General features: G+C 34.3%; 1 protein-coding gene across 27 annotated transcripts in view; it reads left to right on the top strand.

Annotated features, from left to right (window-relative positions):
• Nucleotides 1–12,922, top strand: part of LOC123678263 (antichymotrypsin-2-like) — a 35,339-nt gene extending 22,417 nt beyond the window's left edge. For 4 of the 27 annotated variants that reach the window (XM_045615226.1, XM_045615191.1, XM_045615176.1 and 1 more), the window contains exon 4: nt 174–466. In XM_045615226.1, the coding sequence (XP_045471182.1) occupies nt 174–391 (218 nt within the window). In that variant the 3' untranslated portion in view covers nt 392–466. Of the gene's footprint in view, nt 1–173; nt 467–761; nt 1,010–1,831; nt 2,081–2,553; nt 2,795–5,276; nt 5,540–6,135; nt 6,284–7,953; nt 8,286–9,218; nt 9,549–10,746; nt 11,149–11,516; nt 11,769–12,161; nt 12,341–12,642 lie in introns of those variants that run through there. The other 23 variants (XM_045615181.1, XM_045615184.1, XM_045615223.1 and 20 more) reach the window with 14 other exon arrangements.
• Nucleotides 12,923–13,051: the final 129 nt, after the last annotated feature.

Here is a 13,051-nt window from a genome sequence, read left to right as displayed (position 1 = left end):
ACATCAATTTCCATCTATTTAGTATACCTAGAAATAGGACTTCCCATTCAAAAGTGTCCTATTTGGCCCTCCTTGTACATAATCATTGAATAACTACAATTGGTGTGACACCTGTTTGCTTTTCTAACAATTTGAGGATGATTATTTTGGATGCTAATATCGCGTCTTTTTAGGTACTTCTATCAAAACTTTTGCACTTCATGAGAAAAATTATTTCTTGGCTGACCATCCCTTTATATTAATTCTGAAGGAGTCATCTACATTCTTATTTGCTGGAAAGTGTACCAAACCTGTTTCTGGAGACAGCAGTGTAGCTCCAAGAGGCGATCCTGTCAAGGAATCTACTACTGAGCGCAGATATGTCGTTTTAGATGACAACTTTCACATATAATGTTATCTTTTATCGATTCAAAAATGTGATCATTTTATGATATTATTTTGTCAATAACTATCCTAAAGAAATGTGCCAATTTTTTTTTATTTTTTAATTCCTCTGATTAAGGCATTGATTGTACGTATAAAATATAAAAACACAAGTTAGTTCAAACTCGATTTTTAATGATGGGATATCAGGAATAACAGCAGTAAGAGAAAAATGGATGGAACATTTTTACTTTAATTCAGGATCAGCATGTTGCAATCTTCTTCGATATGTGTTCCTTTATATATTCTTCTAGTTTAGAACTCAAGAACCTTCTTTTTTCTGGTGGAGGTATATGCCTTCTAATTTCGAAATCATTGTTAATGATGATTTTTTTCAGGGATTCTCATAGTAGCTGATTCTGCTATAATACCTGATTATTTCCTAGTCGATCACCCCTTCATTTTCGTTCTCAAATCTGGAAAATCTGTTTTATTCCACGGGAAGGTTGTACACCCTGTATCTGATGACAATGTTAAAGCCCCTTTAGCAGAACCATTGGAAGACCCTTTCGCACATGATATAAATATAAAATTAGAATGAATTTATGATCTTGTATAACATATTCAATAAAAAACAGTCAGCAATAACATCTTTTATCACATAATCAAATTCGATAATTGTAATTTTATTATTGTCTTGTTTGAAATGCGTAAAACAGCAGAAGAATCAAACGGTTCTTAAAAACCATAAAATCGTTCATGTTTAAGCGTGGCGTTCTCAACAAATTTTTAACCAAAAGTGGAATCGTTAGTTTGGCACTCACTGGTCCCTGCCCTATACACCTCTGAGCTCCATAGCGGAGTGCGGTGATTTTGCTGTAGAACGATTGGCTTTGTGCCCCGAACGGTTAACGAATAATTTACTGGTAAAGAGGAGCGTTTGGCTGTTCGTTATTCATGCGCTAATTGCTCCAAGAGCACAATTGACATATGAATGATGGAGCGATCAAAAGCTCCTGTCCTCACGTCTATGCTTTCATCATTTTTTTTTCGATATTCTGCTTCAGTCTTTGTAGTTCTGACGCCACTACTAACACAAAATTGTGCACGAAGTTATAATATTATAGCAGTTCTAATTTTTTCATTTTCATTATTCATAATCTGTTATTTCATCCAGAATAATTTCAAACTGGAAATCTAACGAAGTTTCAATGTAACGAAAAATTGCTGTTCATCGTTGTTCTTTATAATTCTCACACCACATTTTGAAATATTACTTATTAGGTAGGTAATCGTCTTATTACTTATTTTATAATTAGCATGTTGCATTCTTCTTCGATATTTTCATAGAGGTGTTTATTCATATATTTTTCTTGCCCAGAACTCACATAACAACTTCCCTTTTCTCGGTGAATGTATAAGCCTACTATGTACTTTCGAAATCATTGTTAATAATGATTTTTTTCAGGGGTTATTATCGTGGCCGAATCAGCTACAATACCCGATTATTTCCTAGTAGATCATCCCTTCATTTTCGTTCTCAAATCAGGAACATCTGTTTTATTCCACGGGAAGGTTGTACACCCTGTATCTGGTGATAATGTTAAGGCCCCTTCAGCGGATCCAGTGAAAGATCCTTCTGCACATGATATTAATATCAAATTGGAATGAATTTATGAACTTGTATGGCATATTCAATAAAAGAAGTCAACAATGACATATTTTTATCACATTATCAAATTCGATAATTGTAATTTTATTATTGCCTTGTTTAAAATGCGTGAATCAGCAGAAGAATCAAACAGTTTTTAAAAACCATAAAATCGTTTATTTCTTGTAGTGGCGTTCTCAACCAATTTTGAATAACTGATGAAATCATCACAACACAATGTTTCCTGTCTTATACACCTACACCTACACAGCGGATCGTAGTGACTGCTGTAAAACGATTGTGTTTAAGCCCCAAACGGGAATAGAATAATTTACCGATAAACATGAGGAGTATGCTCCAAGTTATGTACTCGTCTTTTTACTTTATTTTAGGATACGCATGTTCTTCAATATTTTCAAAGATATGTTTCTTCATATATTCTTCTACTTAGTTCAGAACTCACACAGCTAAATTCCATTTTTCGGTGAAGGTTCATGCCTACTATTCCCGAAATCATTGTTAATAATGATTTTTTTCAGAGATTCTCATAGAATATCATATAATACCCGATTATTTCCTGGTCAATCACCCTTTCATTTTCGTTCTCAAATCAGCAACATCTGTTTTATTCCACGGGAAGATTGTACACCCTGTATCTGGTGATGATGTTCAAGCCCCTTCGGCGGAGCCGGTGAAAGATTCTTTTGCACATATTACAAATATCAAATTGGAATGAATTTATATTTTTGTATAACATATTCAATAAACGACTATCAAAAAGAGCATCCATTCATCACATTATCAAATTCGATAATTGTAATTTTATTGTTGCCTTCTAATTCAGAGAATCAGTTTTCCGGAAAACTATCAAATCCTTCATGTTTAGTGTTGTTGTCAACAAATTTTCAACAATAGAATCGTCACTTTTGCAATTCTGTGGTCCCTGCCAAATACACCTCTCTGCTGTCATAAAGGGTGTTTTTTTTAGAGCTATAGAACTTTAAATTGCAATAAAACAACGATGGATTATTCGATTGACATGAATTTTATTTATCCGCAATATAATCTTGTGGCATTACATTTTAAATATGATTTCTGGCATATGACCGCCACGGCTGGCTCGGATGTAGTCCAATCTGGACGTCCCATTTTCGATGACTTTTTCCAACATTAGTGGCCGTATATCGGCAATAACACGGCGAATGTTGTCTTCCAAATGGTCAAGGGTTTGTGGCTTATCCGCATAGACCAATGACTTTACATAGCCCCACAGAAAGTAGTCTAGCGGTGTTAAATCACAAGATCTTGGAGGCCAATTCACAGGTCCAAAACGTGTAATTCGGCGGTTACCAAACGTGTCTTTCAATAAATCGATTATGGCACGAGCTGTGTGACATGTTGCGCCGTCTTGTTGGAATCACAGCTCCTGGACATCATGGTTGTTCAATTCAGGAATGAAAAAGTTAGTAATCATGGCTCTATACCGATCACCATTGACTGTAACTTTCTGGCCATCATCGTTTTTGAAGAAGTACGGACCAATGATTCCACCAGCCCAAAAAGCGCACCAAACAGTCAGTTTTTCTGGATGTAACGGTGTTTCGACATACACTTGAGAATTAGCTTCACTCCAAATGCGGCAGTTTTGTTTGTTGACGTAGCCATTCAACCAGAAGTGCGCTTCATCGCTTAACGATAAAATGGACGTAGTGCGCGATACGTATTCGAAAAAAGTTGCTCAACAGAAAAATAGATGCAGCAATATTTCCAAAATGAGCATTTTCGAAAAACACCCTGTAACTATGTAACGGTGATAGCTATGGACTTGCGGTTTTCGCCAATGATTTTCTCATGAAAATTGTCCCTCAGAGACCGACATCAGTTTCCATATATCTAGTATACCTAGAAATAAAGGGTGTTTTTTTTTTAGAGCTATAGAACTTCAAATTGCAATAAAACAACGATGGATTATTCGATTGACATGAATTTTATTTATCCACAAGATAATCTTGTGGCATAACATTTTAAATATGATTTCTGGCATATGACCGCCACGGCTGGCTCGGATGTAGTCCAATCTGGACGTCCCATTTTCGATGACTTTTTCCAACATTTGTGACCGTATATCGGCAATAACACGGCGAATGTTGTCTTCCAAATGGTCAAGGGTTTGTGGCTTATCCGCATAGACCAATGAGTTTACATAGCCCCACAGAAGGTAGTCTAGCGGTGTTAAATCACAAGATCTTAGAGGCCAATTCACAGGTCCAAAACGTGAAATTAAGCGGTCACCAAGCGTGTCTTCCAATAAATCGATTGTGGCACGAGCTGTGTGAAATGTTGCGCCGTCTTGTTGGAACCACAGCTCCTGGACATCATGGTTGTTCAATTCAGGAATGAAAAAGTTGGTAATCATGGCTCTATACCGATCACCATTGACTGTAACGTTCTGGCCATCATCGTTTTTGAAGAAGTACGGACCAATGATTCCACCAGCCCATAAAGCGCACCAAACAGTCAGTTTTTCTGGATGTAACGGTGTTTCGACATACACTTGAGGATTAGCTTCACTCCAAATGCGGCAGTTTTGTTTGTTGACGTAGCCATTCAACCAGAAGTGCGCTTCATCGCTAAACGATAAAATGGACGTAGTGCGCGATACGTATTCCGCACAGAACCATTATTTTCGAAATAAAATTGCATTCTTTGCAAGCGTTGTTCAGGCGTAAGTCTATTCATGATGAATTGCCAAACCAAACTGAGAATAAATCACTTGACAGCTATTGAATCGGTCGCCATCTTGAACAGTAATGCCAACTTAAAGTTATATACCTCGAAACAAAACACCCATTATAAGAAAAAAAATGTTTAGAATGGACACAACTATATCATCTGTCAAGGTTTGTCATAGAGCTTTTAGAACAGCCTGTATACAGTCTGGTGACAGTGGAGACCGGTGAGACAACCCTTAGGTTGTTACAGACGAATAAAACCGGATTTGAGGATGAATTTTTCATCAGCAAGTCGAAACTTATCGTTTGGGGCCATTCCGCCTCAAAATTCTAAAATTACAAACAGTGTTACGAAATGCTACAGCGAACTGTAAGAGGAACGAGCGCTCAAAAATGCTCATACAAATGCACTGCTGACGTTCTCATAGAGACGGATTGAATTACCAGCCATTTCAAAATCATCCTACTTTTTGTCGCACCCTGTATATTTCCTTTTTTTTCGAATTCATTTCTAATGATAATTTTTGCAGGGCTTGTCGTATTCTACACCGACTCAATTGACGAAACAATGCCACAATATTTCCTTGTTGATCACCCATTTATATTCATCCTCAGATCGGGATCCTCTATTTTATTCCACGGGAAAGTTGTACACCCTGTATCCGTTGACAATGTTAAAGCCCCTTAAAGGAGAACCAACAAAACACTCTTTCACATATCAACAGCATTAAATTGTAATAATTAATGGATTATTTTGTAAGGCATATTGAATAAAGGATTTTCAGCAATGGCATACATGAATTTCCATCAAGTTGAGACCAAATCAATTAATTAATCACAAATAAATCGATATGCACACAAGAGGAACATTCACTCGACCCCAGATATTTAAAATATCGTAAGGATAGAGCTCGGTCGTGTCCGGTCCTTGTGGTCCCTCTGTTCCTAGTCGAACTTCTGGTCCACACTCACATGATCTCGCTGATCCTTGGATCTGTTCGTCACCTCCTAGGAATTTCCTCACCGTCCTTGCAATACCTAAAAGATCAGCATTTTGCATTATAATACATATATACTCACTAACTACTTATTATTATTATAATCTACACCACCCATCTCCATAGCGTAGCATGATGATTATTACTTATGGTCGAATTCATATCCCAAGGCGTCCGATCTTCCCAAAGATGTGTAGCCATCGACTCCATCTCTCAGACAAGCAAAGGGTCACTGAAACATAATAAGATAGTGGGAATAAGATTAACTTGTATTCAATCAATATCAATCAAATGGATTACCACCAAATAACCACCATTCAATTAATTACAAATCAATCTGTCTAGGACCATATAATGTTATATTTTGTGAATACCTGTCAAATTTTTTCAGGAATTCTTATACAGATGCCCTTACCGCGCCCAAACTTAACGAAAAGATTCTCAGCTGATCACCCGTTCATTTTAAACTTGAAATTCAAAGACGAAATTCTTTTTTATGGTAGGATGTCTCATCCTAAAAGTGTTCAGATGAATTGAAGGTATGATATAACTTGAATTTTATTGAAACGGGTACTTATTCGAAATGATAATAATTCAAATTTTTAAGAATATTTATCACTTCGCAAGTATCTCTACTAGAACATGTTCGATACTATTCTCCGTTTCAGTATTTATCACTATTTAACACTTCATTCAATAAGTCAAGGGCCTAACATATTCTTTCTTGAAAATTCTTTTTTTTCTGTGGGATTCTTTTAAGGTTTGCAAAAAGCCAGTAATCGAAGGGACCAGATCTGGAGAAAAAGAATAAAACAGTTGGAAGCGCAATTCCTTCAATTTGCTCATGGTTTTAATCTATTTGTGACAAGGAGCATTGTATTGGTGAATTTTTTCGTTTGCATTTGAGGACGTGTTATGCTAATTTCTGTACTCAATGAATATGTAATATTAACTTTGTCAAGGTACTCAATGAACAATATACCATGCACTCCCCAAAATACGGATGCCATAACCTTGCTAGCTGCTGTTTGAGATTTTGGTACCTTTAGACAGCTTTGATTCGAGTGTGTACTGATGAATTCATGTTTCATTCAATGTCAAATAACGAATCAAACAATTCTTTTTATTCCGCTTGAAGAGCTCCAAGCAGCGTTGGAATCAACCTTCTTTCTTTTGATCAGCGGTGAGCAAGCGCTGCACCTATTTCGAGCAAAGGTTTTTCATGATTCACAAAAAATATTGAATACCTACATTCTCTTCTGATATCTTCTACACCTCTGTTATCTCACGCAATTTCAATTTACGATCACTCAAAACCATTTAGTAGACTTTTTTGATGTTTTCTGTAACAACTACAGAATTCGGGCAACAAGCATACCAACATTTACCATTATTGTCGATGAAACGAAGTCTGAAGCAATTGCTTTACTTGTACACTATTTTTTCTCTTCAAAAACCAGTGTTTCATCAAAAACAAGAAACTCGTTTTGTCCATTTTTCAAACAATAACAAATATAGCGTCACTTCATCAATATCTCGATCCAGACTCGATCAGAAATTTTGACATCTTTCGAAGCTTGGTACTACCAAGAAAAAAAGTGGTGTGCCTCTTATTGACTGATGTGTCTTGAATTATTCATGAAATTATGTAAAATTACTAACACGCATGATGGAAATTAAAGAAATTTTAACTCTTCAATCTCGTAGACTGTTTTCACAATGACCCATTTTTTTATTATTCACAACTGAGCATTTAGATCATTAACAACTCTACAGTCTGATAAATTAGAAGGAAATGAAAAAATTTTGCAATAAACTTGTTAAAGCTAATTTATAACTGAATATTCAGTTTTCATGTGGAACTTACACATTTGCACTTCTATACACACATTTTCCATGAATACTCGGAGTGGGGAATGTTGGATCTCCTTTCTTTGGCATGTATCTTCTTTGAGGCTTTATCTTGATTGTATGTTTCCTAAATTTAAATTAAGCTTCAAAGAGATCTTTCTTCATTGGAAATAAAAAACATATTCATCACTGGGATGATGCATTTCTAATCCAAAAATTATCTTAAATGCCTTCCATCGGGGTAGAATTATAGTTAGTAGCTTCTATCAGTAAAAAATGATTCTCAATGGGAAATTTTGGCCAGCTTTACGCTATATTACATTATAAATTTCAACATAAACGATTCTTAATGTTGCAGAAATACAATTCGTGTTAACAAGTGCCCCTATGCCCCGCTACTTCTTAGCTGATCATCCTTTCATAGTGCTCTTGCGAAAGAACACAAACGTTTTATTCCATGGTAGAGTGAGCCATCCTGAATCTGGTGATGGTAACATTGCTCCTAAAGGTGCACCAGTGAAGGACCCCTTTGCTCATATCATCCATGTTAAACTGTAGATATTGACTAGCGGAAGATATGACTTTATTTTTGATACTCACAATGCAATCATTGCTATTTTTTATATTTTATTCTTAAGCAAAAAAAAAACTGTAAAGAAAATGTCTGTATAAACAATAATATCATATCAAGATTTTTCTTCACCTTGTTTACAATGTTAACTTTCGAACGAATATATTCAATTTAATACTACAGTTTCTCCAACACTTCGGTGATTCTTTGAGGGTTGGCTTCATGATAATAATGAAGTAGAGTACCATGATTTCGTAAAGAACCCACAAATTCATGAAATGAAATAATGAGATGGCAGTTTTAAGCTTAGGTACTGACACATAATAGAAGTCATCAGTAATAAGACAACGAATCTAATATCTCAGCATGATGTCTGTAGAACAAAAATACGTCTTCGACGATTATAATGAATTTCTGAAATAATGATAGTAAGATACCTTCAAGAAATAGATGAACTATAACTCCTATTTCGAGTTAACACTTTACTCAATAAAGCAGTAAAAATTTTTTTATGATTGGATTTATTTGTTAACATAGTCATCTTCAAGAGCGATTCATATGTACTCCAAGGATCTTTTAACTTTTCAACATATTTTCTGTGCTTTCGAAATAAGGTATTAACCTCGACCATTAGAGCCAAATTTCTTTCTCTGGAGCATTCAATTGAGGCCTGCAAAAAGCCAGATCTGGGGAATACACCGAGTGCTTGTGACGAAGAGCATTGTCTTGGTGAAAAAGACTTTTTTCTTTTGCATTCGAGGAAGATTTATTAAAAGTCTGCACTCAAGACTGGGCATCTTTACTATTTAGGAATGTTGGATTTGCTTTCTTTGACATGCCATTTTTTCTTGATGCTTGTATGATTCCTTAGTTTAAATTGAGCTTCAAAGGGTTCTTTCTTCATTGAGAATAATACTTAAAACATAATCACTGAGCGGACTCATTTCTAATCCAGAAACTATCTAAATTCACTCCTCCCAGTATAGAATAGTACTCAATGGGATTTTTTGGCCAGTTTTTTTACATTTCAATAAAACTGATTCTTGTTGCAGAAATACAAATCGTGTTACCAATTGCTATTATGCCTCGATACTTCTTAGCTGATCATCCTTTTATAGTGCTCATGCTACAGAACACAAACGTTTTATTCCATGGTAGAGTGAGCCATCCTGTATCTGGTGATGGTACCATTGCTCCTAAAGGTTCACCAGTGAAGGACCCATATGCCCATAACATCTATGTTAAATTGTAGACATTGATATACAGAAGATATTTGGCTTTATATTGATAATTTCAATACAATCATTGATAATTTTTATATTTTATTTCTAAGCAAAAAATGTAAAGAAAACGTCTGTATTAACAGAAATATTTCATCAGAATCTGACATTTTTCTTTATCCTTTGTCCAATAACTCAATATTCATCAGGATATTCAATCATACCTTCGAATGAATTCATTCAGTTCAATAAGTACTACAGTGGTCCCTTTGTATCCATGACAATGAAGAATGAAGTGTCAAGAACCCAACAAAATATGCTAATTTTATGGAATGAACTATTGAGGTGGCAGTTTCAAGCATACTAACACAATATAGTAGCAATCATCAGTAATAAGAAAACCAATCTAATAACGTAATACAATGAATAAATAAAACGTCTTCGTCTATTATAATGTATTTTTGAGTTAAAGATAGTAATATTATTATAATATACTTATGAAATAAAGATAATATATGTATATACAGGGTGTTTCCTAAACATGCGGCAAAAATTCAGGGGGTTGTTCCTTGGACTATTCTAAGAATATTTTGTCCTTTGATGATTTTTGAAAAACCTATTTGTTTCGAAGATATAGGGGAAACAAAATTTCAGATAATAACATTTTATTATGAAAAATTACATGAAAATTCAACTCAACCTACAAAAACTGTTGAAAATGACCACCTCTAGCCAGCATACAAGCATCCAATCTTCTCCTCATTGACTGCCGAACCCTTTCAAAAACACCAGGATCATTTCTTATTAAGTTACACCCAGCAATGATCCGATTTCGCAAGTCTTCCACATTTTCTACTGGAGGGGTATAAACTAATGATTTTAGATGGCCCCATAGGAAATAATCTAAGGGGTTTAAGTCCGGGGAACGAGCAGGCCATAAATTGTACCTACTTAGTAAACACAGTGCGGTACGCATTTTTATTTAAACATTATTAATTTTAAAAATATGAAAAATGTTGTTCGCCCTGTATCTTCGAAACAAAGAGGTTTTTCAAAAATCATCCAAGGACGAAACATGCTTAAAATAGTCCAAGGAACAACCCCCTGAATTTTTGCCGCATGTTTAGGAAACACCCTGTATATACCTTTAGGAAATATAGATGAAATATTTCACCAATTTCGAGTTAAATTGTAAATACAATAGTTTAAAACTCATCCACTAAATGTGATTTTCTTTTTACATAACTTCAAAATGAATGAGCAAACAAAAACCCACAATAGTTAACAATCTACATGTTCAAAATATTCAATAGATGATATCTCATTACCGAAGCTAAATTTAGAATTTTTCGATTTGCAGCAATGGGATTCGCCCTCTTGAGTGCCCATATTCCCCACTACTTCTTAGCAGACCATCCCTTTATAATACTTTTACAACACAAAACAAACATTTTATTCCATGGTAAAGTGAGCCATCCTGTATCTGGTGATGCAAACATAGCTCTTAGGGGAGAACCCGTCAAGGATCCTTTTTCTCATATAATCAATATAACGCTTTAGATGTGAAGCTTTCAAGAAATTTTATTTTAATTGATTTTCATAATTTCATCATCCATAACAATTGAATACTCTTAGGCAAAAAAGTGATGTAAAGATGATATTTGTATTTATATTTTACTAATATTGAAATATTTTTTATTTATGTCTAGTCTTATAGTCGTACTGTGTTCAACTGTTTTAAGAATAAATTCTTACTCCTATATTACAATATTTCCTATTCTCTCTAGTGTTGATTCCGTACAAAAAAAAAAGAAACAAAAAATGTTTAAGTAGGTTTTGTATTAAACGTCCACTGTCCAGACGGCATTTTCAAGTATGGTTGGTGATAGTAACTGAGTCATCAGTAATAAAATAACAAATGAAACAACTTCAGTTAATGAATGAACAATAAACAACAAATCTTTTATTTTTCCCCAGAAAAAAATTTCAGATTCATATCCATCCTTTCATAGCTCAGTATTGTATTATAATCCTACTAATAGAGAATAATAGCCGTTTCAAAATAGTCCTGCTGCACCTTGTATATCTCTCCTTTTTTTCATAATTATTGCTAATGATAATTTTTTCCAGGTATTCTCATTGAGAGAGACTCGATCCCAATGCTCCACTATTTTCGTGTTGATCACTCCTTTATTGTCATCCTCAGATCAGCATCAACTGTTTTATTCCACGGGAAAGTTGTACACCCTGTATCTGGTGACAATATCAAAGCACCTTTGGGGAATCCAAAAACCTTTGCCTCATACTATAAATATTGAATTGTTATTAATGAATAATTTAAATGGCATTTTTAATAAATGACACATCGTGTGACATGATAAATTTGCATATAATTTATCCTTTAAATTCTATCGTCATAAATCATAATATTAATTTATTCTTTTGGAAGATATTGACTATACTAGTAGATACTTGTATTTTATCAATCATGCGGGGTATTTACAAATAAATTCAATAAAATATGGATTTAGCTATGATGCCCAATCAGAAACTTTTCACTCTTATTTGGTGAGAGGTTGTTCTATGTTTCAAATGTGGTTTTTTCACTCAATGTATGCTTAATGATCTGCTTTGAATATGTGTGTTCACCAATTTTTATGTTAGCAAAAATGCCAAGACATCACAACTACACACTTCAAAACCATCTACCTACCTGTATTATCAGTTATAGTTGTCTTAATAGCGATGATGAATTTGGAACTTTCCTATTTCCAGGAATGATGTTCGAATATCAAGCTTTACGAATTCCTCCTCACTTCTTAGCATATCACCCTTTCATAATACTTTTGCTGCAAAAACCGAATATTTTATTCCATGGTAAGGTGGTTCATCCCATTTCTGGAGATGAGAATATTGCTCCTAAGGGAAAACCAGTGAAGGATCCATATAGTCAGGTATATTAACCCTATCAAGCAAATATTTTTTTCATAATGTGTTAAGGTAAAAAATTAATAATGCTATGCCTGAAATGGCGATGGAACACAGTAACAAAGCCTACATAGAGCACGACTAGCTCTCCTCTCCTTACTTTTACAAACTCTATTCTTCGTAGAGATACAAAAACAAAAAATGTATATTAATCAATCTGAATTTTTTTTTTCATTCTACTGTATAAGAAACCTTTTCCATATTGATAATAGAAAAAAGATTTCCCATTAATGAATTCATCACTTCTAAAAAACTATAACATTTTCAGAATTATTCATGGTAGAGAGTATGCCAGATGTTTTCGTAGCAAACCACCCATTCATGACACTTATGACGCATGGAACGAACATCTTATTCAACGGTAGAGTAAACCACCCTGTTTCTGGCGATGAGAATATTCAGCACAATTTTTGAAGGCTACAATTGCAGCGATCATCAGCAGAATTAAATATATGAATGATATAGTCGAAACAGACTGAACCTTTCAAACAAATGTTAATTATGTTCAACATAGGAACAATATTTTATATTATATTCCATAATTTTTATTTGTGTCATTTATTGTTGAAAACAAATGTTAAATCATTCTATAGAGAACTAATATTTTGTATAATATTTTATGATAAATCATATAGGTACCTAGCATCTTAAATAAATGTTATGTAGGTATTCACCAC

This window comes from Harmonia axyridis, chromosome 4 (assembly GCF_914767665.1).
Source record: "Harmonia axyridis chromosome 4, icHarAxyr1.1, whole genome shotgun sequence".
Classification (NCBI taxonomy): Eukaryota; Metazoa; Arthropoda; class Insecta; order Coleoptera; family Coccinellidae; genus Harmonia; species Harmonia axyridis.
This window is presented reverse-complemented; position numbering and strand designations above follow the sequence as displayed.